This window comes from Lonchura striata, chromosome 19 (genome assembly GCF_050655825.1).
Source record: "Lonchura striata isolate lonStrDom1 chromosome 19, ASM5065582v1, whole genome shotgun sequence".
Lineage (NCBI taxonomy): Eukaryota > Metazoa > Chordata > Aves > Passeriformes > Estrildidae > Lonchura > Lonchura striata.
This window is the reverse complement of record NC_140721.1, coordinates 4567027-4594846: the sequence shown is the minus strand read 5'-3', so window position 1 is coordinate 4594846 and position 27820 is coordinate 4567027. Positions and strand designations below refer to the sequence as shown.

Genomic DNA, 27820 nt, shown 5'->3' with positions numbered 1-27820 from the left:
GCACGGAAGCGCTGGGAACGTCAGGCCTGGTGCGGAGACGCCACCAGGGTTTCCCCCTCTCCAGCCAGGGCCCTCCGGAGGGTCTCCCACAAGCCAGGCACCCTTGGAGAGGGGGGAGTGGGGAAGGTTCCCGCTGGGGAGGGCGGAAGGCCGGGCAGGGGCAGCAGCAAGGCAGCCAGGCCGCGCAGCCAGCGGCCTCGCTCCTCCTCCAGGCCTCTCGCCCGCTGCTCAGCACAAAAAGAAAGGAGGAGGGTGGACCCCCAACCCTCCAGAAAGCAGCCAGAGGAGGGTTCAGCTCGGCCGCCGTGGGTTAAGTCTGAGGAGGGATGGACCCAAGCGGGGTTTGCACCTCCTTTTTGTTCCTGTCTGCTCCAGCCGGCCCCACGTCCCCCCCCTCCCCGGGACCTAACGGGAAGCGGGAGCGGCCGGAGGGAAGGTGCTCTGGGCAGATCCGGAGGGAGAGAGCGCCAAGCCTTACCAGCACTGGAGGTGGAAAGCGGCGGGGCAGTGATCGCAGCACAGCAGATCCCCTCCTTCCTTGCAGCTATCGCAGCTATCGTGGTTAGTGGCCCTGCCACTTCGCCTGGGCTCCTTCTCGGGCCTCCTGCTCTTCTTCTCCCCATCTTCGCTCTTGGGGGGAGCCAGGAGGGCCTGGATTTGCTGCACATGCACACACAGACAGAGCGGGCTCTGAGGGGCTGCACGGACCCAGCGCCCTTCTCCCCGAGCCCACCGGGGGGACAGCGACCCCGGGCCCTCCGGGAGGGGATCGCGGGGGGGACAGAGCCCCGGCCGGGCCCGCCCCGCCCGCCCAGTGTCCGGCAGGGCCTCTCCGGGGGCAGGGCGAGCTGCCTCCGTCCCTCCGCACTTCCTTCTAAGGCCACGGGGCTCCGGGCTGGGGGGGTTCCCTCGCCATCTGCCCCCCCGGCCCGGCTCCCCCCGCCGCCTCCCGGGCCTCACCTCCATCAGCCCCCCGGAGGTGTCCAGGTCGTAGACGATCGTCTTGGTCTCCATCTTCTCCCACATTCATCCAGCCCAGGAGCGGCCCCGAGAGCCCCCCCCGGGCGAGAGGGAGCGAGGCGGGGACGTGCGGCGGCCCCTCAGCGGCGGCTCCGCGTCGAGTCGGCGGCGGGGGGGGGGGGGCGCGGCGCGGCGGGGGCGGGCGGGCGGCGGGGCCTATCCCACGGGCCGCTGCGGCTTGCGCGTCGCCCTCCTCCTCCTCCAGCCGTGCCCGGGGGCGGCCACGGGGGGCCCGACGCCCGCTGCCATTGCCGCGCAGGGGGTGGGTGTGTGAGGGAGGGAGGGGGCGGCGGCCCCGCGCCCGCCGCGGCCGCTCGCGCACCGCGCACGCCCCGCGCACAGGCGGCGCCGACGCTCCGGGCCCCGCGCGCACGCGCACTCCGCGCCCCCGCCCCGCCCGCCCCGCGCGCGCCTGCGCGCTCCGCTCCGCCTCCCGCGCGCGGACCTGGAGCGGCGGCGGCGGCGGCGGCGGCGGGGGGGCGGCGGGACGCACGCGCAGTGGCTCCGCCTCCCCGCTCGGCTCCGCCCCTCCCTGCCCCTTCCCCGCCCCCTTCTCGCGCAGGCGCGTGGCGGCCGTCACGTTCCAGCGAGCGGGCGGGGCCAGCGGGGACGTCAGTGACGTAACGGCGCGGGGCGGGGCGGCGGGGCACGCGCCCGTCGGCAGGGGGCGCGCGGCGCGCGGCCGCTCTCGTGACGTCACCCCGGCAGAGGCCACGCCTCTTAAAGCGGCAGTGCTCCCCTCCCGGAGCGCACCGGATAGGGGGCGTGGGGGTCGCGGTGTCATGGGGGTCGGGATGAGGTGGGCTCAGGGCCCACGCTGGGGTGGGGTGGGGGGGGTATGTGTGGGTGTATCCCCGTTCCAAGCTGCCCGGCCCCGCTGAAGAAGACGCCATCGCTTCTTCTAAAACACCATTTTTTATTAATGAAACAACCAAAAGATGGGGAGGGGGGCGGCGTCCCCTCCAGACCGAGGGGGCGGCGGGGGCCGGGGCCACCATCCCGGGCGGGACGCGGCGGTGGGAGGCGGCACAGCCATGCCCGGTGTCCCTGCCCGCCCCGTCACTCCGGGTGCCGGGACGCGCCTTGGGGACACGCTGGTGGCGGAAGGGACCCCCCCGGTGAGGGCGAAGCAAGCGGGGGCCGGGGGGACACGCAGCATGCTGGGGACACGGGAGGGACACGTCCCTGCGTGGCGGCGCTGGGAGACACAGGGTCGTGGGGAGACCAGCCCTGTGTGCTGGGTGGGGGGCGGGGGGACACCCACATGGCCACCCAAGCCCCTCGGCCACCCCCGGGGCTTTGTCCCCTGCTCGCTGCAGCTCCGGGGAGCCCTGTCCTTACCTGGGGGTCCCCAGAGCGCCGCTTCCCCTGCCCGTGTCACTCCTCCGCCGCACGGACTGTGGGGCTGCTGCTTTCCCCCTGCGGGGTCTGGGGGAAGGATGGAGCCCGAAGGGCAGGGAAGGGTCCAGGGACCCCCGCTGGCTCAGGGGGCAGGATGGGATCCGGGGACCCCCGCTGGCTCAGGGGGCAGGATGGGATCCGGGGACCCCCGCTGGCTCAGGGGGCAGGATGGGCTCCAGGGACCCCCGCTGGCTCAGGGGGGCACGATGGGGTCCGGGGACCCCCGCTGGCTCAGGGGGCAGGATGGGGTCCGGGGACCCCCGCTGGCTCAGCCTCTCACGAGCCCAGTGCGGGGGGCTGGGTGACAGTGGGGCTCGGGCAGATCCCACGGGGGTCTGGGTGAATTGGGGGTGGCAGGGGGGTGGCCGGTGCCCAGGTGGGTCCTGCCAAGCGCTCGGCTTGAGTCTCCTTGGGAGAGGTGTTCCCAGCCCGTGCCGGGGGCCGGTGGGCACGGGGGGGCCCGGGAGGGGTGGCTGCAGCGCCCAGCTCCACGCTGCCCACACCTAGATGGACACCTCATATTCCCTCGTGTCCTGCAAAGAAAACAGACTGCAAGGGGTTGGACACTCGGCAGTGCAACGGGGTGCCTGGGACAGGGATTGGGCATCTCCCATCCCGTAGAGACCTGGGGGCACATCCCAGACTACGACAGCCCTGGGGATGCGTGTCCCATCCCATCCATGGGTCCTGGATCAGCGTCCATCCTGTACATGGTCCTTGGATGGATATCCCAGATAGTGTGTGTGGTCCCTGGATGATTGTCTGAACCAATGTGTGGTGCCTAGATGGATATCCCACCCCACATGTGGTCCCTGGGTTGATGTCCTGTCCTGTGTGTGGTCCCCAACTGGATGTCCATCCTGATATACATCATCCCATGGGTGGTCTCTGGGTGCATGTCCCATCCCCTGTGTTGTTCCTGGATGCGTCTCCTAAATAATGTGTGGTTCCTGGAACACATGACCCCATCCCACACCCGTCCCAGCCCATGCACAGCCCCTGGCACAGGTGGCCCATGCAGTGCAGGGTCCCCAGGGTGCCCAGCCCCAGACGGGGGGCGTGGAGGCCAGTACTTACTCCTGTCTCATAGGTGGGATTGTCAAAAGCCGACTCCACGGTGATATGGTCATAGGGGTGGGAGCCAGCAAGGGGCAGCTGCAGAGCCGGCTTCCCCTGGAGCCTGTGGGGAAAGGGCAGCTGGGGTGGGTAGTGGGGGGCCATGGGGCCGCATGGGGTGACAGGGGCCAGCGGGCCACTCACTTGGAGAAGTAGAGATAAATGCCCCCGATGAGCAGGGCCACCACCAGCACGGGCAGGAAGACAGCGATGGCAACGTTGGTGCCCTCCAGCGTTGTCCCCGAGGGCACGGCCTTGGCCACAGCTGTCCGAAAGGGACATTTGGGGGCTCACCCAGGGGACACCCCACATCGGCCGCACCCTGGGTGCCCCTCCACGCTCTGGCACCCCAAAACGCCCTCGCCCTTACCATCCAGGTTGCGGTTGCTGTAAAACTCATCGTAGGAGGCTGGAGGAGGCGGGAGAAAGAAACCAACACCAGGGGTGAGAAGTGGGGTGCTGAGCGGTGCCGGCGGGGTGCCGGGGTGGGGGGTGGTGGTCTCACCCGCCTTGCAGATGGGAGGGGAGCCGCTCCAGCGGGAGGGGTGTCCGGGCAGGCAGCGCAGGCTGCTCTCGCCCAGCAGCGCCCGGCCGGCGGTGCAGGAGAAGCGCAGGGTGGCTCCCGCCGGGTACAGCCGCCGCTCCGGGCTCTGCCGCCCGCCCGCCGGCACGCCGGGGTTGTGGCAGGGCTCGTAGGTCTCCGCTGCGAGGCAGGGGTACGGCGGCGTCAGCGCTCGCCCTTGGCTCGGGGGATATGCCCGAGGAGGGGACGCGCAACTCACGGATGCACTTGGGGAGGCGGTCGCTCCATTTGGGTCCCCCCGCAGCGCGGTCATGGCAGGTGAGGGTCCCAGCGCCCGCCAGGACGTAGCCCTTGTCACAGACGTACTGCACGGTGGCTCCCACCGGGAATTTAGGGTTGGAGACCACCCTGCGGCTGTGCTCAGCATCCCCAGGGTCCCGGCAGGTTGTCACTGCAGGCAGGAGTGACCGGTGGTGACAGCGGCTGGGGATGCGCTGCAGGGCAGGGGGTCACTGGTGGGCACCACTCACCCCGCTCGCAGGAGGGCAGGTCACCGCTCCACGTCAGGTCCCAGTGACACATCAGGAGGTCCGTGCCAGTCAGCTGGAAGCCGGGGTAGCAATGGAATGTAACCACAGTGCCATGGAGGAGCTCTGGCTGTGAGGACGTCTTCCAGCCATTTGCAATGTCCGGCAGCTCAGGGCAGGTGTCATTACGGGGAACCTCTGTGGGCATGGAAGGCTGAGCAGGGCAGTGGGGACACTGGGGACACCAGGGGTGTTGTCCCACCACGGGCCTCACCGGAGAAGTGGATGACAAAGCCCTGCCTATAGGCAAAGGCACCGGCACCGGGGTCAGACTGGAACTGGACGGTGACATCGGCAGTGGATGCGTAGAGCTTGAAGCGGCCACGGGCGCCCGTGTACTGGCCCAGGATGCGCGCCGTCAGGTCGTCCCCGTCGTAGAAGGTCAGCATGTCCCCCGAGCCCAGCCGCAGCCTGGGGCAGTGGGGCCGTGAGGGCAGGGAGTACACAGATCCACCATCCCACCATCCCCATCCCGGCCCATCCCAGCACTCACACGCGGACATCCAGCATGATGCGCTTGTCCTCCTCCACGTGCAGCCCCCAGATGCAGTCCTGGCCCTTGCCGTATGCCTCTGGCCAGTTGGGTGACAGCACCACTCCAGCCGTGTCCGTCAGCTCCCCGCTGCACACCGCTGTGGGCACACACCGGGCTTGGCACCGCCACGGGGCACCTGCCACAGCACCCGCATCCCGCACCCACCATGTCCCTCAGCTCCATCACACTCAACAACACGGCTGCAGTATCTCTCATGCCCCTTACACAGCAACCCCCAGCACCTTCTAGCACCAGCACCCACCACGGCACGCTGGTTCTGTCTCGTTCCACTGTGGGTCACTGGGGTCGACGCACTCGATGATAGTGGAGCCCTGCTCCAGCGTGTAGCCAGGGTCACAGCTGAACTCCACCGTGGTGCCCACGGGGTACCGGGGATCACTGGTCGTGAAGTTCCCATACTTGACGAAGGGCTCATAGCAATGCCCTTGCTCGAAGGCTGCGGGCACAGGGGCAAAGGTCTGCAGGAGCCAGGTGGGCACAGGGATGTTTGGGTCACCCGCTACACCCTTGGCCCCATACCCTCATAGCGCAGCGCCATGCCCGCAGCGGCCCCGCTGCTGTCAGTGGTGAGCTCCACGAAGAAGTGGCGCCCGGTGCTGAGCAGCCCCTCGATGGGCAGGTACTCCACCTCGTAGGAGTCGTACACCGGCGGTGCCTCCACGTTGTTGCCGTTGCGGATGATGAGCCTGACAAGGCATGACAAGGCCAGGGTGCACTGCTGGCCATGGCCAGCAGCAGCCACACTTGGGCATGGATGGTAGCCTCCAACGCCAGCCATTCCCAACAGCACCATCCTTGGGTATGGCCAGAGGTTATCTTCCTTGAATGTGGCCAACAGCACCTTGACTATGGCCAGTGGCCAAAGGTAGCCACACTTGGCCATGGCAAGCAACACCCATCTTTAAATGTGACTAACGGCACCCATCCATGACAGATCCTATCTTAGGATACGGCCAATGGCACCCATCCTTGGATATAGCCAAGAGCATTCATCCCTGCACATGGCCCTGTGAGGGGCTGCCCCAGGGTGCCCCCACACCCCTAGCCCCCCCAGTCTGCGCCAAACCTGTCATCATCCTCTGCCAGTGACACCTTTTCGAAGTGGAGGTGCAGGCGGTGGCCATCCGGCGCTTCCAGCAGCCAGTGGCAGGTCAGGTTGTTGCTGTAGTTCCCGGGAAAGCCGGGCGAGACAATGCGTCCCACCGTGGCATTCCGCACCACGCCGCCACACGCCGCTGGGGGAGAGGGACCATCAGCGGGTGACGCTGCCGTGCCAGCCGTCCCGTGTCCCCGTGGTGCCCGTGCTTACCGAGACAGAGGGGCTCACGGGCGCTCCAGAAGGGGCGAGTGGCGTTGCGGCAGACGAGCCGGCGGGCGCCCTGCAGCTGGTATCCCGTGGAGCAGCGGAAACGGGCGTCCCCGCCAGGGTGCAAGCTGCTGACCGAGACCTCCCCGAAAGCCGGCCGTGCTGGGAAGGGGCAGCTCAGCAGGTAGGCTGGGGGCAGGTGGTGGTGTTACCAAGGCTGAGGAGCAATGGAACCCCTCCCAGAACCCAGAAACTGCCTCCTCAGAGCCCTGGAAATGCCTGGGTGTGGCAGGGCTTGAGTGACACAGTGCCTATGGCTGCTGAGAATTATGCTCAATTAATCTATAACTGCTATGGCCAATTAGCTCTCCGTGAGCGTTCCTCACCTAGTCAGTGCCCACTTAAAACACAGATAAACTCCAGGTGCTTCTCCACAATCCAAATTAGCACCACGCTGGCAGGGAAGCTCCCAGAGGATACAGAGGGGCCTGAGCCCCATACCTTGGTAGTGAAAGTGGTAGGAACCAGGGCTGGGGGGCCGGGGGCTCTGGAAGCGGAGGGTGAGGAGGTTGGCTGGGCTGCGGATGACCTGGCCCCGCAGCAGGAAGGACTCGTTGGCCAGGAGGTTGGGCTCCAGGCCCCCCGCGCTCTCCACCGTCAGTGTCTCCCCTTCTGCCAGGCTGATGTTCTCTACCTGCAGGGGACACAAGTGTCACCACCACAGCATCACCTGCCTCGGAGCTGGTCTTTGAGTGGCTTCTCTGCAGTCGATAGCCCACTGGAGCTTGTCTGTGCAGGGCAGCACCTTTCAAACATGGTTAGCAGTGCCATAAATCATCCCCCACGCCAAGAGCAACAGGGCCCAGCCGGCGGCTCTGCCAGAGCACCACAGCACAGCCCTGCAGACAGCCAGCCTTGCCCTCTGGAATAATTTGCTATTAATGATGCTAATTAAGCCGTGCTGCATGGTGAGGAGCAGCAGGACTGGTGAGTGCGGGCTGGAGCGGGGCTGGTGGTGGACGTGCTGCCTCTGGCTCACCACCAGCCACTGCCCTGCGGTGGCCTCAGCAGAGATGGGGACACGTGGCCATTTGCCACTGCCAGGAGCAGCACAAGGCCTCAGCACAGCAGGGTTTGCTGTCAGCCTCTGCTCCTGGCAGATGGGTGCTGGGTGTTCCTGACCCTGCAGCACAGCATGGCACCTGCTGGCACTGCTCACACCTTCTCCATTAGGGCTTCGTTAATTAAATCTCACAGCACTTCTTTGTGATGGGTGCCAGCCACAGCAGCTGGTGGGCACAGAGCATCCTGGGGCATCCCACCAGCTCATGTACCCACATCCCTGTGCCGGGGCCTGAGGGTAGGCAGTGTCCTGAGCCAGCTCTCTTGGCATGGGGACACAGGAATAGGGACAAGGACAGGGACAAGACCACGTGTTTGCTGCACCCTGCACAGACACACAGCCATGGCACAGAGTAGGGAGCACACCACACTTGTCTGTACTTGTCTGGCCCACCCTCAGCCCTCAGCTCACCTTGAGCTCCACACCATAGCCAGGGTAGACAGAGATGCTGTAGGTGCAGTCCAGGTTGCCATCATAGGGGACACCAGTTGGTTCTGGGGACACCAGCCAGCCCTCGGGACCCACCAGCGTCCGGTTGCAGGGAGCTGGTGACAGAAGAAACCCCAGCTTAGCCTCACTTCACCCTGGTTCCACCTGACTCCCTCCCTGACTCTCACCTGGCCCCTGCAGTGTGGTGACAGTGGTGGTGGTGATGGTGGAGGTGGTGGTGGTCCCCTCCTCATCCCCAGGCACCACGGTGGCCCCAGCTCGGGGTGCCAGGGATGTGCTGGCCGTGGTGGGGGCCTGGCTGGGGGATGCAGTGCTTGACTCTGGCACCCCAGACAGGGACCACGAGGGGTCTGCACCTGGCACAGCCCCCCACGCCTCCCCCCACGGCCCGGGGCGCCCCGCTGGCGTGGTCAGCGGGTCAGTGGGGAAGGCAGGCCGGGGCAGGGCAGGGGTGCGGGGTGAGGGCTCAGGTTCTGGGGGGCCGGGGGCAGGCTGGAGGGCGCCAGCAGGGAGGAGAGGGCCCGTTCCAGCAGGCAGGAATGGCGCCTGGGCCAGGTAGTCCTTCTTCAGGAAGGCTTCGTGCAGCAGGTCCTCCAGCAGCGGGTGGTGGTTGAGGATCTTGAGCGTGGGCGCCGTGCTCACGAAGCGAGCCTCTGCCTCCCGCTCCGCCGGCGTGGGCAGCGCCGTCGGCTCCACCTCAGCGCTCTCCCCTGTCTTCCTTGCCAGCCCATTGAAGCCTGGAGGGAGGAAAGAGTTTGGGATGCTGGGGAACATGTGGAGCGATGCTGTGTTGGGGACTGACAGAGAACGGGGGACTGGTGATGCACCAGGGGGTGATGCTTCATCACAGACCAGCACTGTGCCCTCAGTGGCACCCGGGACCAGGGCCTGGACAGGGACTGGTGCTGTATCAGGTGTGGATGCAGCTCTGGGGAGTGATGTTGCTGCACTGCCACACACCTGTGCTGCTCTGGGGACCAACACTTCCCATGGGCCAGCCCTGCACCACAGCCCAGCGCTGCTCCAAGGGCCAACGCTTCCCTGCACACCAGTATTCCCCCAAAACCAGGCTGGCAAACAAATGCATCAGCCACACACAGCGGGACTGCGACACCCTCTCCCCAGCATACCCTTCACTGGGGCAGCCCTAGCAATTAAGCTCCGGCTAATTAAGGCACATCTGCAGCATGTACCATGTGAAGGGCTGCCCACCCCGGATGGGGACAGCCCTGGGGCTAGGTTTCCCTGGTCAGAGATTATCCTTCACCACAGAAGTGGCCATCCCGTGCCAAGGTTCTCCTGGGTCTGCACATTCCCAAGGTGCAGACATACAGGTGATTACCATGACCACATGTGCCAGGAATGTCTCGGGAGCCTGGACACTTGCACCCCTCTCCAGGCTGCCTGAGAGCTCAGCCTCTTCCCAGGCAGGCTGTCCCTGAGCAGTGTGGGTCTGTCGGGAGCCCCCCATCCCATCGATGCTCCCCCCTCTCCCACCCACAGCCATAGGGATTCCCCTGTGGCAGCCCCTTGTCCCTCCCAGGCATTAGTCCCTGAACAAATCCCCAGCATGCCCAGCCCAGCAGCTTACAGCCTTTAGACCAAAAATAAAAGAATTTAATCAGCCCTAATGAGTCACCCAGCATCTCCCGCTCCTGGATCCGGCACAGCACCGTCCCCTCTCCTGCTGGGCACAGCTCAGTGCCACCGGGGTGCCATGGTGACACCCAGCATCCCTCTGAGGCCACGGTAGTGTGGGCACGTCTGACTGCCGTGCACAGGCACTGATGACACGATACTGCCAATTACCGGGTAATTATCCCTATCCTTAGCAGGGCAGGGCCCCGCGAAGATTAATTACTCTGCGACTGCTGCTTTTAAGGGACTATTAAGAGACATTATCTTGGGTGTGCAGCGTAGTGGGGAGCTGCTGGGTGCTGGCAGGCATCCTCACACCGCTGCTACCCACCCCTTGTCCCCAGCACCCCCCTGCCATCGTGCCGGGACTATGATAATGCCCTGGGCACTGAGGCACAGCAGGGACACCTGCCCTCACCAGCTCCAAGGGGTTTGCTTGCACCCCAGCAAGGCCAGAATTATATTTTAATGGGATCCGTTTATTAGAACATAAAAGTTAATGAGTTTATACTGAAGGGCACCAAAATCTCTGTTGGGCTTTAATAGCAGATCAGTGCTCAGGGCTGGGCCCTGCACCACCAGCACTGCCCTGTGTGGTGCAGGCTGGGCTAGAGGTGCCCACCCAACCCCTGGACACTCCTGTTCATGAGCATGAGTGCTGGGAGGCACGGTGGTTCCCATGGAGGCTACTGGCTAAGGTCAGCCTCACAGCAAGGACCCTACAACAGGTCCCACCTGGACACTGAGGGCCCTGGGCTGGGCAGTCTTGGCACCAGGCCCTGCCCTGGGCTCTGTGTGGGGTTCTGGGTACTGCAGGATGCTCTTGGCACCGAGCGGATGCTTGGGACTCTCGGCCCTCTGGGGATGCAGGATGCTCAGGACACCGTGGGAAGGCAGAGGGTGCCCAGCTGCTGCCACCCATGCCCCGTGAACACCACAGTCTTAGATCCTCCGCAGATGTCTCTAAGCAGCTTATCTCCAGTGCCACAGCTATGTCCCTCCCATGTCCCCAAGGTGACCAGGGACTGCTGACGTGGGGCTGGCTACCCAGCACACACCCCTCTGGGCCCTGCCCCCCAACAGCGACCCCGCTGAACTCGGGGTGGGCAAAGGGGCTGCCAAGCCCCCGGTAGCCATGTACCTGTTGGGGTCCCTCAACATGCTGGCCACGGTCACAGCCGGGATGGGTCCTAATCCCTCCCATTGGCTTTGGCGGGCAGGAGTTTATTAACAGCAGCCGGGAGATGCCAGAGACTAATCCGGCCCCCCCGGCGGGAATCGATGCTGCCTGCTGTCACAAATAAATAAATAAGGCGGCACGCGGCCGCCCAGGGAGCCCCGATCGATGCTGCCCGCCAAGACAGCAATAACAGAGTGCCCGACTCAGGGAGGAAACAGGGCAGGGCCCTCGCTGGCCCCAGGAGCATCACAGCACCCTGGCACAGCGGCGTTCCATGCCTCAGTTTCCCCATCTGTAGGAGGGGCAGGCGGGAGGTGCAGGCAGGCGGGTGCCTGGCACGGGGTTGAGGGCAGGGCCTCACAAGATTCTAGGTTTATTTTCTAATTTAGAATCCAATCCAGCGTTGCCCCCATGGTCAGGGCCAGCAGCTGTGATGAATGAGCTGTCAGGCAGCCGACACCATGCTCCCGCACCCACAGCCTCCCCGTCCCACCGCCCCCGGCCCCCACAACAGCAACAGGAGAGGGAACACACCTTATTGATATCAGATCCCTCTCTGCCCCCTGCCCTGGTGGCCCTGAGGACCTCGGGCAGGGAGCAGGACTTGCTTCCAGGTGTGAAGGCAGCGTGGGCAGGAGCAGGCAGGGAATACGGGTGTGTGCAGGTGGTGGGAGGGCAGGTGTAGGCAGTGTGGGAATTCAGGCATTGTCGGGATGCAGGCGTGGGTGGGCGGATGCAGGCAGGGGCACACAGACCGTGTGAGGGCGAAGGCAGGGGCGGGTGGGCACGGGCAGGACAGTGCAGCAAGCTCCTCTGCCACCCTGCTGTCACCACGGACAAACCCATGGCACCGATGCTGACATCCACATCCTGCCACCCACCCCATGGCCACCTCCACGCTGGCGCCACCGCTGACCCCAGATGCCCACGACCAAGCTGGGACTGTTGGAGCAGCTGGAGCGGGGACCCAAGGGGCTGCCCCGGTGCCCGGGGACGCTGCTGGCGGGTGCGGCCGCCAGCCCTGGCAGCTATCGGAGGAGCTCGGCTTTAATATTCATGGCAGCGCTGGCGGGGAAGCGTTTGACCTTGTATGTTTTGCAATTCTCCTTGAATTGAACAGTCATTTACCCGCTGACACATGTCACATCACCGCAACTGGTTCCCTGGAGCATCGCGGCGGCCGAACGCCGGCTGACACGCGGAGCACCACCGGCACCGGCTGGGCACCGGGGCACCAGCTGGGTGCCCATCCCTGGGGCATTCCTCCCTTCCCACCTGGTGCATGCCAACGGTGCCCTTGTTCCCTCCTGGCCACGCACAGCCCATGTAATCCCCTTCCCCGCTCTCCCTGCGGAGCTAATGGGTTTCTACAGCAATTTCCCCGCGTGGCAGCAGCGGTGATAAATTGTGTGTCTGCTGCTATTTCAGACCCAAGCGCTGTGCGGTGCCATGTCCCCCTTCCCTGGGCTCACAGCACCTAAATCTGTCCCTCCAGCCCCTCCCCTGGCATTTCCTGTGATGAATACCCCACGGCTGGGCAGCACTTTTCTCTGTGCCACCCCGCAATGGCCATGATGTAGGTGCCAGGCCCCCATGGAGCTCTGTGCAAGCTCTGATCTCCCCCAGGACCCAGCACAGCTCATCCCTCTGAGCAGCAGAGGAGCACCCAACCCTCGGGGCACCCTTGGGTGCTGAGGACGCCTTCCCAGCATGGGCAGGAGTCAGGCAGGGTGAGCAGGGCCACACTGCCCACCCAGCTCCGTCTCCCCTTCCCTCCGCCCACTGCCGGAGACAGTAATTGAAATCGGTTGCGGGAGGCGAGCGAGAGCTGCTTGTCGGGCTCTGCGTTGGGCTGCTCAGCCATGTCATACTTCCTGCAGACACCATCCCCTCCCATCGCCGCCTGCTCCTGCCACAGCCAGCATTCCAGCTGCCCCCAGCACTGTCTCTTCAGCCAGCCCCACATCCTGCCGAAGCGCCGCTTTCCCTAGAGGATGAACCAGCCAGTTCTAGAAGCCATTCAGGCCTGATCTTACAGCCAACATTGCCCCTTGCTGCTACCCCCCAAAGGGTATCTGGGGACCACCAGAGCCTGCCCTGCCCAAGCATCACCTCGCTCACCACCCACCACTGGCTGATCTGGCATTTCAAGCACCTCTCTCCATTTTCACAGGGTCAGAGCAGCGCTCTTGCAGCTGATTAATATTTGATCCCTTCAGCACAGCTCGTTACTGCATTTAAATTATATATGTAATAATTCCTACTGGCACAGCGAGCGTGCAGGCTGGCTCCTGCCGCTTCCCCCGCAGGCTGGGGGCCGAGCAGATCCTGAGCCTTGGCTGATGGGACCCCCTGACACCTTGGAGGATGTGATGAGCAGGGCCAGGTCTCAGCACAGGGCAGGCTGGCAGCAAGCCAGGCAGATAGAGGCATACCCATCTGCCTCTGAGGGGTCCAGCCAACCCCTTCACCCACCCGAGGTTACTCGTGGTGGGAGCAGTGCTGGTCCTCCAGTTGTCCCCATCTCCCCAGCAGAAGGAGGAAGGGATGCTGCCACTCCCGAGCTCCTGCCTGTGACTGGAGGGAATCCATTACCTCCCTGGTTATAGGCAGCTTTCAGAGGCAATCTTTCAATTGTGCGCATTTAAAGAATTGATTGGAGGCGAAATTATCCTCTCCCGTCAGAGCCACTGGAGACACAACTTCATCTGCCTCCCCCGGGGGCTGTTGGTGCTCCCAGGGGACCCCACAGCCAGGTCAGCCTCAGCCCCCACCCCAGCAGGGGCTGCACGCAGGGAGCAACGCTCCAGGAGCCCCGTGCCAGCCTGGGGGTCCCACCAGCAGCACAGGTAGGGGTGGGGGCTCTCTGCTGCTCCAAACCAGGCCTGGGGGTGCCCTTGTCATGTCCTTGCCCAAGCTTCTTTGCACCCCATTTCCCCAGTGCCTGGCAGCCCCGCCTGGCACAGCACCCTGCGCTGAATTCATCCCCGCCGCTGCAAACCCACGGACGATCCCTGCAGCAACCAGGCTGGCTCCCGGGCAGTGGTGGGGGTGCTCGGCTCAGCCTGCACCCCACATCCCCTCGGGACAGCCCTGCCCTCCCGCTCCCTGGCTTAAGAGCATTATCCAGATAATCCCGGCCTGGCGGCACGGCAGCGTGGCGGTGACGAACTCCTCCGAGGCACGCAGGGCACGAGCACATGCGCCGGTAATTACTGGAGCAGGGTCTGCCTCCTTCCCCAGCCCCCTCCTCACACTGAGACCCCAGCCAGCCCCCACAACCCCAGGGACACCGTGTCCCCCAAAGGCATTACCCCTATGGGCACAGTGCATCTGGGTGATGCTGGATGCTGTGGCACAGCTCATGGGGGCACAGCCAGGCCCTGTGCCCCCTGCCACAGCCTGTGCTGCTTCCTAATGCCACAGGCTGCCAGGACCCCAAATTACAAGAAGTTCCTTCCAGCGTGGTTAAGATGACCTTCACAAAAAATGCCTGGCCTGCCATAGCTTTGGAGAGCTGGGAAGAAGGGCTGCAGTGGGTCAGGATGGATGGAGCTATGCCTGGCACCGTACCCCTCAGCTTCACCAGTGCCTTGAGGTCCAGACCCCACTTTCTGCTGGGGCAAATCCCTGTGGACACCAGGGGCTGGTGGTGCCCCACAGTTGGGGCAGGAGAGAGACAGGATCAGACCCTGCACTGCCACCTCTCAGATCACATCATAAAGCTCCCCAACCTGGAGGAGAGGTCCAAGACTCCCTGACCCCATGTCCCTCTGACCCACAGCTCATCCCCATCATGCACCAGCCCATCGATGCCAAGTCAAGGCCACAGTGACACTGAGCATGGCACTGCTGCATGGAACCCCTGGGAGGATGGAGGGTTTGAGGCACGAACCACACAGGCAGCTCCCAGTACATGGTGAGGGGATACAGGGTGGACAGGACCCCATGGGTCCCAGCCCTGGGAAAAGCTCAGCATCTCCCAGGGCATCCCTACATTTAAGACTCTGGGAAATGCACATGCAGTGTTTAATTAACTTTATTGATATTCAGAAATTAGGGGACTGACTAGAGGTAATTGCTCATTAGAAATCATTAAACTGACACAGTAAGCACCAGCCTCCCTTGGGGGAAATCTACCCTACTCCCACGACAGAGCCAGCGATATGGACCCCCCATTCCAGTTTTGCTGCCCCCCCAGCGGGGCAGGAGATGGGGGTGCCGTGGCTTTGCCCCACTTGCTGTCTCCATGCGCTCCCTTTCCCAAGAAAGAAGGCTGTGGCAGCAGCCCCAGGCGGCAGAGCGAGCTGGGAATAGCAGCGGGCGCGGGGCCACGGCGCCCTTCCCCGGCTGGGCTCCGCCGCCAGATGGGGAGTTTATGTAACTCCCGCACGGCTGCTGCCTGCAGCCGGTGCCCACATCCCGCATCCCACCGGGGCCAGCAGGGCTGGAGCACGACCCGCCCATCGCCCCATGCATGGCCACAGTGCTCCGGGGCACCCCAATCCCTGACACATGTCCCCAAGTCTTGGAGGGTCCCCGAGCCTATTTTTGGGGCAGCGGAGCCACGAGGCATCGAGACTGCCGGTGCCCCACGGGTGGCAGAGCCAAGGAGCCGAGCTGGGTGTTGGCTGCTCTCCTTGGCAAACCAGCACCCGCCACTCCTGCGTCCCCCGTGTCCCCCGCGGAGCTGGAGGGGTCACCCCAACAGGGGAGAGAGGAGGAAAGAACCAAATGCCCCCGGTGCCCCCCACGGGGCAGCGGGGACCGCACGGAGGGACCGGCTCACGGCATAGCCAGCTCGACGGTGGCTCGAAGGGCTCGGTGACCGCGGGAGCGGGTCCGCCGTGCCTGCCCAGCCCCCGGTGCAGCGATGCTCCCCCCGCCGGTAACACCGGCAGCGGGGCTGCCGCCGGAGCCTGCCGGGGGCGGCGTTGCACCAGCCCGGCTGCAAAGCGCTGTGCGCGTCCCCGGAGGGGCGGATAACGGAGCGGGGGTGGGGGGGGATTCTCGGTTCACCGGGGGAAAACGGGGGAGCGTCCCCTCCGCACCGGGGGGCGAGCACGAGTTGGCAAAGTTTGACGGCGACGGAGGCGGGTTGAGGCCACCCGGTAGCCAAGGGTGGTCGGTGTGCACGGCGGGGATGACCGGGGGTGTCGGTGGGCGCTTACCGTGTGCCGGGGCGCGGAGCAGCGCGGCGAGGAGCGGCAGGAGCAGCGCGGGCGGCGGGCCCATGGCCGGCGGCGGTCAGCACCGCGGACAGCTCCGCTGCGGGCGCGGCGGCGGCGGCGGCGGCGGCGGCGGCGCCCCGAGCGGCGCCCGCCGATACCGGGGACGGCGGAGGGGGGGGGCCGTAATGCTCCGAGCGCGGCGCACACCAATGCAAGGAGCGGGGGGGCTCTGCCCGCCTCCCTCTCAGCCCCCCCTCGCCGTAATGCTCCGAGCGCGGCGCACACCCAGCGCCGGGGATGTGGGGAGGGGGGGGCTCTGCCCGCCTCCCCCTCTAATCCCCCCCCGCCGTAATGCTCCGAGCGCGGCGCTCGCCAATCCCAGGGACAGGGCGGGGGGCCGGCCGTAATGCTCCAAGTGAGGCGCTCGCTAATTCCAGGGATGAAAGGGGAGGGGGGGGCCTCCCCCACCCACCCCTCGCCGTAACTCTCCGAGCGAGGCGCCCTCCAATCCCGCAGGCTGGGAGGGGGGGGGGCTCCTCCCTGCTACCCCACCCCCACGCCGTAACTCTTCGAGTGCGGCGCCCGCGAAAGCTGGCGATGAAGGCTGGGGGAGGGGGATCGCCTAACCCCCTCTTCCTCCCCGAATCCCGGCAACCCTTCGGGACGGGAGGCACCCAGGCCTGTGGGAAACGTGCTCGGTGCCCACCTCACCATATCCTGCCTCCCCACCCTACAGCACTCTCAGCACAGCCACCTCCCTTTCCCCGGTCTCCTCTTCCACATCCCTAAATAGCCCAAATTAGGGCTGGGCTCATCATCCTCCAAGCAGAGACACCTGGACCCGGAACGGCACAGAGCGGGGTCGGTGTTCTTTATGGTGGGTACCAACAGCCCCTCCCCAGCCCGCTGCCTCGGGGTCCCGGAGGGCAGCCAGCCCTGCAATGGGCAGATGGTGTTGGCACCGGCACCGAGCAGCTCCGTGTTGGCTGATGGACGGCTCTTGCGGGTGTTAAAAATATACTAAAAAAAAAAAAAAAAATAAAAATCTCTTTGTTTAATAACCCCCTCGCCATCCCTCCAAAAGCCCAGATGGCTTCGCCTCGCCGGATCCCCCGCAGCCCGGCCAGCCCCGCCGCACACACAGCCCACGCAGCCACCTCCGGCGGGGGTTTCATTTTAATCCCAGGTCCTGCTTTGCTGACATGCATCATTTCTGCCCTGGAGAATGGCATGGCTTGGCATGGGGAGCCGAGAGCAGAACGGCAGCCAGCCCCACGTCATGGGCTGCGTGCCACCAGACCTGTGGCACTGCCCGTTGTGCCACCAGCCCCACGGCTGTGGTGGGAGCGGGGCTGGGAGCGATGTCGGGATCCTTCTCATCCCGGGGGTGCTTCCGGCTCTTCTGCAAAGCACTTTCAGCTCTAAACCCAAAACTTTGATCCGCCAGTAGAGCCATCAATGTTTAATGCAGCAAAGCCCTGGTAGGGCTCGGAAGATGAGCATTTTGAGGCCAAATTGAAGTTTCTAATATTATGATATTCAAATAATTTTAATCTGCCTGATGCATCCCCAGGCATGTACCTGGACTGCTAATGAGGGGCTGACTTCAGCCGCTGTTGCTTTTGACAGAAAACAAACAATTCTTTGCAGGTGCCATCAAAGGATTGGGAATGGAGAGGTCCGGGGAGGAAAATGGGGGTGAGCATGCGTGGAGCCAAAATGTTGCAGCTGGGAGAGAAGGATGCCGTGTTTGCCTCGGCCCCCTGGGGAACAGCATTGCTCCCTAAATCTTTTTTAAGTGTTGGTTTGTGCTTGGTGAAAAATGAGGCCAGCATAGATGGATGATGGGATTTTGGGATACGTCTGTCCCACTGTACAGTGGATGAAAAGGGTGCAGTGGGTGCAGTCTAGCACCTTTCAAATTGCATCTGATCCTTGCCCAGCCTCGGCCAAAGTTCCTTGTTTCCCATTTTTCCAGTGCCACGTGAGTCTGAGCTCCACAGCCTGTGCCAGGCAATTTCCCAAGCCCCCATTTCCCCCTCCCCATGCCATTGCCAGCCCCGAGTCTTCCCATCCATCCACCCAGCCCATACAGGGAATATTTCATTTTTACTGAGCTCTTCTGACCTATACCAGCTGTTTAGGGAAATGGATTTTTTGCTGCCACAAGCACTGCCTCCAGTCAGTATAAACCCAGGTGAAGAGGACATGGCAGGGATGATGGAGACCTTGGCACAGGGCTGGGGGGACCCCCCAAAAATACACCCTAAGGCAAGTTGAGGTCCTGCAGCTGCTTTTGGTCTTTGGGGGTGCAGACCTCCCTGATGCCTGGGTTTAGCACTGGTTGGAGTCACCTGCAGAACAAAAGCAATGACTTGAGGGGACCCACAGAGCCCTGGGGATGGTGACTTGTGTCCCACCAAAGGTCTCACCTTCTCTGGAACCTCACAAGCAAGGCTTTTCCATCCATTCTATTACCACACTGCTAAGGGGAGAGGAGTTCATTTTTACCATTTAACGTTTCACGGATAATTAATTATTCTCCATCTTTCCAGCAAAAAAGGAAGAGCAAGTACAGGGGCTATTCAAAGCAAAAAAAAAGTCAGCTGAAACCCAGGGAAATTGCTGAATTATTTGTAACATCAAAGGCGAGAGAGGATGTGCTGATTTAACGGGGCCCTCTGCGATGCAGAGCCCTGGGCATGGTGGTGATGCTGAGACTGGGATGCACTCACTGCAGCAGTGGTCACGGGCAGTGGGGTGGATGAGGGGTCTGGAGGGCACCCCAACCTCTGCCCGTGCTGCCCATCCTCCTCCTCTCACCTCCCCACCACTGTGAGCTGCCAGGTCTGCCTTTGCACAATGTTGGGGTGTCCCTGTGTCCTGGTGAGAGCCTCCAGTGCTCCCCAGTGCTTCATTCATCACCACAGGCAAGTGGCAAAATAAATAATGGTCTTTAGCATTTTGTAATAACGACAATTAACCAGTAAATAATGCCTTTTACACCGCAGAAGCCCAAGTAAATTAATTCCCCTAATTAGCTGTCAGGCAGCACGGGACAGTGGCAGCAGTGGGCAAAACTGGCAGCCCCTGCCTGGGTTATCCCCCACTCCAAGGCATTGTCCCCAAACCCCAGTCACACCCAAAATTCTACAGATTTGCAAAATCCACCATGCCATATCCTGTCAGCTCTGGTGAGCCCTAAATCACCCCTATCTCCCGTTAAAAAAATAACAACAAAAGATGGCGACAAAATGGTTTATGGCTGTAATAAATTGTGCTGGAGGGAAAAAAAGCCCTATTTGCCTGGAAGCAAGGGGGGGTTTCCCATTGGCACACAAATGGAAGCCCTGTGTCGCACCACAGCTGGAGCCAGCAGTGGCCAGTGGAAAGGGGGAATTATTGGAAGTGGTTTTCTTCACATCTATGGCAGCTGAGCTGCCTGCCCTGGTGGGACCAGGGGTTAGCGTTGGTGGGGAATGAGAATATTCGTGGCTGGCCAGCCTCAAGAGGTAGGAAGAGCGTGACCCCTGTGTGTCCCCACAGAGCTGGCAGTGGCCACCCGCTCGGCTGGGCTGGACTCTGTCCCGTTCCTCCCCTTAGCTCAGCTCCCATCGGCCACAGAGACAGCAGCAGGGACAAGGACATGGCTGCCCCCAGCCAGCCCCAGAAGTCCACCTACGATGTCATTGTCATCGGGGCCGGCATCCAGGGCTCCTTCACTGCCTACCACCTGGCCCAGCGCCACAAGGACACTCTGCTGCTGGAGCAGGTATGGTGACCCCATTCTGCCACGTCCCCGTTCCCAACAGGCTGGGCCGGGTGCCTGCAGACCTGGCTGCCCTCCACCGCGGCACGGAGCAGAGCCACTGCCGGCACTGCAGTCCCCAGTGCCAGCAGCCCCTGTCCCTGGTGCCAAGACCCTCCTGTCCCCAGCGCCAGGATCCCCGTTCCCTGCTGTTTCCCGGTGCCGTGGTTGGCAGGATAGGCTGTGTCCCCAAGGTGCCCACTGCCGCAGGGCGCTGGTGCACGTGGTGGCATTGAGGGTGGCAGTGTCTGTGGTCACCCCCATGTCCTCTCTGCCTTACAGTTCCTCCTGCCCCACTCTCGGGGCAGCTCTCACGGGCAGAGCCGCATCATCCGCAGCGCCTACCCCCAGGAGTACTACTCCCGCATGATGCCCGACTGCTTCCGCCGCTGGCAGCAGCTGGAGGCCGAGACCGGCACCACCCTCTGCAGGTGATGGGGACAGGGACGTCACCATATTCTGCAGGTGATGGGGACAGGGACGTCACCACATTCTGCAGGTGATGGGGACAGGGGCGGCACCACCCTCTGCAGGTGATGGGGACAGGGACGTCACCACATTCTGCAGGTGATGGGGACAGGGACGGCACCACCCTCTGCAGGTGATGGGGACAGGGACGTCACCACATTCTGCAGGTGATGGGGACAGGGGCGGCACCACCTTCTGCAGGTGATGGGGACAGGGGCGGCACCAGCCTCTGCAGGTGATGGGGACAGGGACGGCACCACCCTCTGCAGGTGATGGGGACAGGGGCGGCACCAGCCTCTGCAGGTGATGGGGACAGAGATGCAGACACTGCCGCACCGTCCCCTCCCCGCTCGACTGGAGGCGCTGACCTTTGGGTGGGATGCGGCTTCCTTGGCAGGCTGCTGCCAGTTCCTGGTAATTTACGGGGCTCCACAAAGGAAATGTCATTAAGGAAATGAACATCTAAATGAGCCTCCGGTGCCTGTGCCGGGGTCAGGGCTGATGGCGCTTGCTGTATTTAGGGGGCAGAGTGTGATGTCAGTGTCCACACCCTCCCCACGCATCTCACTCTGCCCTTGTCCCCTACAACCCACTGTGGAGCACCAGGGTGTAGCACATCCCACGCATCACCGTGCCTCAGTTTCCCCCAGGGGCAAAACAAGCTGGGGGTCCATGCAGGGAGGGGGAGCAGGATGAGCTGACCTGACTGGTGGGATGCAGGCAGACGGGACTGGTGCTGCTGGGGCCGCCGGGAGCGCCGGAGCTGGAGGCCTGCAGGAGGAGCCTGGGTGTTGACGAGGTCCTTGACTCCGCGGCGCTGGCCCAGCGCTTCCCTGGCTTCCGGCTGCCAGCTGGCCAGGTGGCCCTGGTGGACAGTACTGCCGGGGTGCTCTTCGCTGGCCGGGCACTGCAGGCAGTGCAGGTAGGTGCTGCTGAGAGGCTGGAATGCTTTGGGATTGACATGGGATGGTTTGGGATGGGATGGGGGTCCCCTGGCTCTGTCCTCGCAGCCACCTCCTGTCACTCTCCCCACCCAGGATGTCTTTCGCCGACACGGGGGCACCCTGCGGGATGGGGAGAAGGTGCTGCACATCGAACCTGGGGCCACGGTCACTGTCACCACCACTGCTGGTATGTACAAAGCCCCCCGGCTCATCATCACGGCTGGAGCGTGGACTGGTGCTTTCGTGGAACAGCTGGGTCTCCGCCTGCCACTGCAGGTAAAGGTTGGTGGCACAGGGGGTGGCAGCATCATGGCCAGAGCTAATGGAGTGATTCCAGCCCCTGCGCATCGATGTCTGCTACTGGAGGGAGAAGCAACCTGGGAGCGCCGGCTTGGGCAGTGTCAGTCCCTGCTTCTTGACCCTGGGGCTGAGCCAAGCCCCCCACGGCATCTACGGGCTGCCCTCCATTGAGTACCCAGGTCTGATGAAGGTGAGCAGGGCACAGCTGAAGGTGGGGGATTCCCTAACCAGCCCACCCTCACCAGTTGTCCTCCAGGTGTGCCACCACCATGGCAGCCCCACTGACCCAGAGAAGCGGGATCAGGCCCCCTCGAGTGCCCCCCGCCCTGACATCGCCGTTCTGAGCAGCTTCATCAGCAGCTACCTGCCCGGGCTGGAGACCCAGCCAGCGGTGATGGAGACCTGCCTCTACACGGTGAGACCCTCCCCAGGGCTCAGATCCAGGCATTTGGGGTCCCGAGCCTTCCTCCACCCCAAGGTGGACCCCACCCTGTCCCCTCACCTTCACTCCCTGGCTCCCCAGAACACTCCAGATGAAGATTTCATCCTGGACCGGCACCCCAAGTTCAGCAACATCGTCATTGGTGCCGGCTTCTCAGGTAGGCGAGGGCAGCCACCCCCCCAGCCCAGCACCCCAGAGCTGTCCAGGGTTGTGGGGATTGTTGTGTCCCCACCTTCCCTCTCCTTCCCACAGGCCATGGGTTCAAGCTGGCACCAGTGGTGGGGAAGTTGCTGTGTGAGCTGAGCCTGGGCGAGGAGCCATCCTACAACATGGCCCACTTTGCCATCACTCGTTTCCCCGGTGTGCTTGGGGCTGCACAGTAGGCGTGGGGCTCCAGATGTGCCCCCATGGCATCACACTGGCCTGCAGCTGTGTCCCTGCATCCCAGTGTCCTCACACACAGTACACCTCCATCTCCATGTACCCCGGGAACTCCCAACATGCTGCATTCCTCCAGCCCCACACCCCAGATGCCCTGCATTGCCATGTCCCCATATTCCACCATCCCAGCACCTCTGCATCCTTGCTTCCCCACATCCCTGCATCCTGGTACCCTGCCTCCCCGCATCGCAGCATCCCAGCACCCCCATGCCATGCGGTGCCAAGCCATCTCTACCAAGCACCCACTCCTGGGGAACAAATTAAGAAGCTTTGTCAGCCTCATGAAGATGGAGCAGGAGCAGCGTGGAGAGACACACTCGCTTAGGAGTCAAGTTAAATGTTTTAATGTTAAATGTGCCATTTTATTATCATTAGATCGCTCCCACTTAATGAAAGCGCATTAGCGCAGCGTGGCTTTATGGCAGCGAGCACCGGGCTTGGCCTGTGTGCTTCCAGGAGATAGTGGGGAAAGGGAAACAGCCTGCCAAGGAGGGAGGGGGGTCCCCAGGGTGCAGGGTGTCCCTGGGGCCAGGTGCAGGGCACAGCACGTGGCACGGGGACAGCACAGGGCCAGGGCTCAGGCTGCCTGCAGGCAGCCAGCAATGCACATCATCATCTCCTCCGCGTTAATTATTTAGCGCCAGCGGGCAGAGGCTCTGTCCCGCTGCTCATCTGCATATTTATGAAGATTGATAAATGATTCAGCACTGGCACCCAGGAGGGCTTCCCCCCACCCCGCTCCCCTCCCCAGCACCCATGGGTGCAGCAGGCTCAGGGAAGAGGCCAGACTTGGCCCTTCCCTGAAGCCCTGAATCCTTGCTGGGGCTGGATGCATTCCATCAGACCCTTCCACCATGCAAACACCCCCCTCCCCCCAAAACGGGGAGACCCCCCAGGCACAGGGAGCAGGCAGCAGCCACTATCACCAGCCAGAAATGACGTTTATTTTCATACTGAAAGTAAAGGGGGTGGGGGAAGATGCACAGCTGGGCTAGTGCAAAACAGCCAGGCAGAGGTGGGGGGCTGGGGGGGTCACAAAAACCCAGGTGGGCATGTGGGGACCCTCTCCCCATGTCCCCTCCCCGGCTGCCAGGTGGCTGCTCCCCAGGGCCCGGCCAGCGAGAGACGTCTTTGGCTCAACTAAAAGGGGAGTAAGAGGACGGCAGGGCGCCGAAGGGGGGAGTTTAAGTTATAAAACAAGGTGCCAGCAGGCACTGAGGAATAAATCCCGGGTGCCGGAGCAGCCGACTCCGCCGCCAGGGACAGACAGGAGGTGGGAGGGTGGGGGGTGCAGCCAGCGAGCCGGCCGGGCTGCTCCTCCCATGGCTGGAGCCGGGGGGCGGCTGCGTGTGTCCCCCCCAACCCCGTGCAGAAGAAATACCGACTGTCCGGGGCAACCCCCGGAGCCGAGTGTTCCCGGGGCGGTGGAAGCGGTGGTGGGGGGCTAGGCGGGGGTCTCGGCAGCCCGGCTCTCCGCCTCGCTGGCACTGGGGGAGCTGCGGGAGGAGCGACGTGTGCTGTCCCCGGCATCCTGCTCATCGTCCCATCTGTCGTAGGTGAAGGTGTGCCGGGAGCTCGTGGGGCTGTGGGAGAGAGCAGGGTCAGGGGGGTGATGAGGGGCTCCATGTCCCAGCATGGCTTGGCTGCTGAGCACAACTCCCCTCCGGCTGCAGCGGGAGCTGCGGTGAGCCAGCACGCTGGCAGCCAGCTGGATGGAGCCTTGATTGCCTCCTTTTTTATTCTTTCCGAGATATTTGGGACATGCCTCACTGCAAACAACTCCTCGCTGCGCTGAGCTGAGCCCCTGCTCTGCAGTGGGGCCGAGCTGAGCCTGCCCAAGAAAAGGCTGGTGGCCCTGAATGCCAACACCAGTGCTCCCAGACACCCTGAGGGTCCTGCCTGTACCCGAGCCCAGGGCTGGGAGTGTTGCTTCCCTTCCTCTGGGACAGACAGCCCAAGGCAACCACATTTCCAAAAGGCTTCTTTCCCTTCCTCCAGCCACTCTCCTATTCAGCCATCAGAAAGGACGAAGCCTGCTCTGAAATTGCTGCCAGCGAGCCCAAGCACACCCTCTCTGCATCAGTGTGCAGAGCTTCAGAGTCCTGCAGCTTGATGCACTCCAAATTCCCATCACAGGCACCCAACATAGGGCACAGGGCAACTCTGAGCTCCAGCAGCCCAGCCTTGGTCCCCCCAACCATGGCTGCTGCCTCCCCCATGCTCACACACTTCATTGGGTGCATGTTAGTACCCATCCCACTCCCCTCTGCTCCTGGGGGCTGTACCCATCAAACCCTTAAACATTTCCTGAAGGAATAAATCCAGATGTGTCCCGGCTGATGGCTGGAGAGCCAGGAAGGGATTAGCACTTCCTGGTGTCTCGCAGTGCTAATCCTGACCACGCTGAGTCCTGGCAGCATGGGCAGCCGCCGGTCCCGCTGCGGCCATGCCGGGGATCTCCCCACGGATGGAGATGCCCAAAGCAGGGCTGCTGCAGGCACAGAGGGCTGCCCCATCCCGGGGCGCCCCATGCGGGCGGAGGAGAACTCCGGAGTCAGGAGAGGGTTAGGGCGAGCGGTTAGTGGCACACGGGGAGGCTCATGCTGCACGGCACACACCGCTCCCACCTCCTGCCTCAGTCGCTCTCGGGACGGTACAGGTACTTCATCATCAGGTTGTCCACCTGCTTTTTCCGCTGCTTCTCCTCCTTCTTCCCGCGGGCAGGACGTGTCGGCTCCTCGCTCCCCGCCCCCCGCGGGCCCTTCTTGACACTGGAGGTGCTGCGGTAGGAGCTGGTGGAGCCGGAGGACGACTCGGAGGAGGAACTGGACTCGGATGAGGACTGCTGCTTCTTCTTCTTCTTCTTGGATTTCTTCTTGCTTTTCTTGGCGCGCTTCTTGGAGCTCTTCTTCTTCTGCTCCTCCTCTTCCTCCGAGGAGCCCGAGCTGCTGCGGCACCGGCAAGTGTGCCGGGAGAAGTCGAGGGCGGACGCGGAGCGGCGCAGGCTGCCGGAGGGGCGGTCAGCGGCGCCCAGGGGGGCCGCACTCCGGACACTCCGGACGCTGCGGACACTCCGGCCGTCGTCCCCCGAGTCGGGGCTGGAGTAGCCCCTGGCTTGCAGCGGGCGGTAGCTCAGCACCTCTTGGATGGCGGCTTCCAGGTCGGGGTCGAGGTAGGAGCGGTGCCGCACGGGATGGGCATCCCCAGGACCTTCCTCCTCGGAGGCCGCGCTGCGGGGCCGCGGGGGCACAGAGAAGCTGCGCCCCAAGAGCGGCTGCCCGCGGGACCCCTCGTCCGCCTCATCCAGGCGGCTGCGGGCCAGGGAGAGCCGCGACTCGGGGCGGCCCTCGGGGCCCCCGCGCCGGCTCCGCAAGCTGCCGGGGCTGGAGAGGGCGAAGCTCAGCACCGAGCATCCCTCGTCCCCATCATCGCCGTCCTCCAGCCCGCGCCAGGAGGCGGAGGAGACGCGGCTCACTGGGGCGGAGGCGACAGAGGCTTTCTCTACGTCGGTGGCCGAGAGGGACCACCGCTTGTCCAGCCCTTGGCGAGCCCGGCCGCTGGCGTCGGCGAAGGCGCGGGCGATGACGGCCGCCCGGTCCCGGGGCTCTCCGCCGCGGGCCGCCCGGCGCGGAGGGCGCTCGGGGGAAGGCGGCCGCTCGCCCAGGGCGCTGAACAGCGTCTGCTCATCCCCGAGGCCGCCTATGGAGTCCTTGAGGCCCGGCCGCTTCCTGTAGCTGAGGGAGCTCAACACCGACAGCGGCCGCTCCTCGGGCTCGGGGCCGTCCGGCGGGGCTGACCTGCGGCGCGGCGCCGCGGCCCGCACGCACCGGGGAGACAAGAGAGACACGGAGATGAGCGGGCGAAGGAGGGGCCGGCGAGGCGGCCTCGGCAATTTGCGTCAGCGGGAAATGGCATCGTGGAAAAAAATGTCATGTAAATGGGGGAATTGTTCTAGCCCAGCACTTTGATTCCCCTTAAAAGCGTTGCCTTCAATTTATTTCATTGTCGGCTACCTGGAGCCGCTGCGTTTGATTCCCGACTTCAGAAAAGGTGGAATTATCTCCAATAACAAAATGTTTTACATCTGCACCGCTGAATAAATTAAACCAATTAACAGAAACCAGCTCAGATCTTTCCCCCCTGCTCGGCAGAGGGAGGGAGTCCCCTGGGACTCCTGGAGCCCTGCTAGGAAATTGGGTTTGGATAAAAGCAATCTGCACTCAGCAGGAAAGCGTTTTCCAAGGGGGAGTGGGGCTGTGTGCCTCAGCCTCATGCCGTGGGTGCACCTGGGCACGTTCCCCACCTCTGCCAGCATTTTCTGAGAAGTGTGGGGAGGGATGGGGTGGGGCTGCAGAGGAGGGCAGGATGGAGCAGGGAATCGGTCCTGGAGAGATGGAATGCTGCATAGAGCTAGAGCTAAAGGCCAGCACTGCAAGCCCTGGGGAGGCAGATGGGCTTGGGGCTGTGGATGCCCCATAGTCCTCCATGGTGGGATGAAGGAAGGGGGACCAGGGAGTTCCCCCTGGGTGGGGGGATTCGTGTCCCCAGTGAAGACTGAGCCGCTCACCAGCATTAACCCTTCCCTGGCCATCCACACAAGCACCACCTGGGAACACAGCATGAAATGCCACATCCCACAGGCACCCACCCAGCCCTATCCATGTCCCAGCACAGCTCAGCCTGTCCTCTGCCTGTCAGCCCCATGCCCAGCTCTGCACCCACCTGCTGCCCTTCAGGCTGCCATCATCCGAGAGCGCTTTGGAGGAGCCTTTGTTCTTGGAGAGCCAAGACTTCACCCCATCCACGCGCTCCTCCAGCTCCGAGTCCACATCTGAGTCACCATCACTGCCAGAGGAGTGGGTCAGGGTGGAAGAAAGCAAGGTCAGCAAAAGGCAGTGAGTTTTTGGGTGCTGGAGAGATGGAAGTGCACTGGAAGGCACTGAACCCCTCCAGCACCCACTGCCTGTGTACCCTGGCATGGGTGAAACCCCATCCTATGGTTTGCTCCATTTTTGAGACATAATCTGCACGCACATAGCTCAACCTGCAAGCCAGGGGCTCCCTGAAGCACCCCCAAACCACCCCTAAGGCTGCCCAAGAGGCTCCTGCACCCTCTGCCCAACATCTCCCTGTCACTGCACAGCTCCAGAGCTGGAGACAGCAAGGCCTGGCTTTGGGGCAGCAGGCAGGGCACGGCTCCAGAAACACAGGAGATTTCAGGCTCCGGGATCGGGAAGGAAATAAGTGGGTTCATTTTATAGGCTGCCGTGGAGCGCAGAATTACAGCGAGGAAGAGCAATGCTGATGGCCCCGGGTAAACAGGAGTTTAGCAGGCGGAACAGAAAC

General features: G+C 63.4%; 4 protein-coding genes across 20 annotated transcripts in view; 1 reads left to right on the top strand and 3 right to left on the bottom strand.

The window, feature by feature from the left end:
- Window positions 1-1147, bottom strand: part of PHF12 (PHD finger protein 12) — a 31155-nt gene extending 30008 nt beyond the window's left edge. The window contains exons 1-2 of one of the 2 annotated variants that reach the window (XM_021550860.3): window positions 961-1147; window positions 479-660 (exon numbers count right to left, since the gene is read on the bottom strand). In XM_021550860.3, coding sequence (XP_021406535.3) covers window positions 479-660; window positions 961-1026 — 248 coding nt within the window. In that variant the 5' untranslated portion in view covers window positions 1027-1147. The remainder of the gene's footprint in view (window positions 1-478; window positions 661-960) is intronic. The other variant, XM_085557361.1, reaches the window with a different exon arrangement.
- A 769-nt stretch (window positions 1148-1916) lies between these two features.
- On the bottom strand, window positions 1917-16233 carry SEZ6 (seizure related 6 homolog). Of its 2 annotated transcripts, none has more exons than XM_021550931.3 (17): window positions 16072-16233; window positions 8250-8819; window positions 8044-8177; window positions 7011-7203; window positions 6513-6698; window positions 6270-6438; window positions 5723-5889; window positions 5445-5639; window positions 5141-5279; window positions 4862-5058; window positions 4591-4785; window positions 4320-4511; window positions 4043-4240; window positions 3908-3946; window positions 3682-3802; window positions 3499-3601; window positions 1917-2970 (listed from the first exon to the last, which is right to left on the bottom strand). In XM_021550931.3, exons 1-17 carry the CDS (start codon window positions 16133-16135, stop codon window positions 2938-2940), a joined length of 2895 nt encoding a protein of 964 aa, XP_021406606.2. In that variant the 5' UTR covers window positions 16136-16233; the 3' UTR covers window positions 1917-2937. The 2 variants fall into 2 exon arrangements, with proteins under 2 accessions (XP_021406606.2, XP_021406607.2); XM_021550932.3 differs by having other exon boundaries at window positions 1917-2954.
- Window positions 16234-17336: 1103 nt separating this feature from the next.
- Window positions 17337-22869, top strand: PIPOX (pipecolic acid and sarcosine oxidase). The gene is made up of 8 exons (XM_085557358.1): window positions 17337-19843; window positions 20162-20310; window positions 21068-21269; window positions 21385-21567; window positions 21629-21781; window positions 21848-22006; window positions 22115-22190; window positions 22286-22869. The coding sequence occupies exons 1-8, from the start codon at window positions 19718-19720 to the stop codon at window positions 22414-22416; spliced, it is 1179 nt and encodes a 392-aa protein (XP_085413484.1). The 5' UTR covers window positions 17337-19717; the 3' UTR covers window positions 22417-22869.
- A 522-nt stretch (window positions 22870-23391) lies between these two features.
- Window positions 23392-27820, bottom strand: part of MYO18A (myosin XVIIIA) — a 36342-nt gene continuing 31913 nt past the window's right edge. For 14 of the 15 annotated variants that reach the window (XM_085557357.1, XM_085557343.1, XM_085557344.1 and 11 more), the window contains 3 exons: window positions 27197-27319; window positions 25102-26271; window positions 23392-24057 (listed from right to left, as the gene is read on the bottom strand). In XM_085557357.1, coding sequence (XP_085413483.1) covers window positions 25110-26271; window positions 27197-27319 — 1285 coding nt within the window. In that variant the 3' untranslated portion in view covers window positions 23392-24057; window positions 25102-25109. The remainder of the gene's footprint in view (window positions 24058-25101; window positions 26272-27196; window positions 27320-27820) is intronic. The other variant, XM_085557356.1, reaches the window with a different exon arrangement.

Coding starts and splice junctions, on each gene's coding strand:
- SEZ6 (XM_021550931.3), bottom strand. CDS start 16,135: ATGGGCCCGCCGCCCGCGCTGCTCCTGCCGCTCCTCGCCGCGCTGCTC. Junction 5,890..6,269: donor CTGGCAGAGGATGATGACAG/GTTTGGCGCAGA, acceptor ATGCCTTGTCAG/GCTCATCATCCGCAACGGCA. Junction 2,971..3,498: donor ATCCCACCTATGAGACAGGA/GTAAGTACTGGC, acceptor AACCCCTTGCAG/TCTGTTTTCTTTGCAGGACA.
- PIPOX (XM_085557358.1), top strand. CDS start 19,718: ATGGCTGCCCCCAGCCAGCCCCAGAAGTCCACCTACGATGTCATTGTC. Junction 21,568..21,628: donor GTCTCCGCCTGCCACTGCAG/GTAAAGGTTGGT, acceptor GAGTGATTCCAG/CCCCTGCGCATCGATGTCTG. Junction 22,191..22,285: donor CATTGGTGCCGGCTTCTCAG/GTAGGCGAGGGC, acceptor TCCTTCCCACAG/GCCATGGGTTCAAGCTGGCA.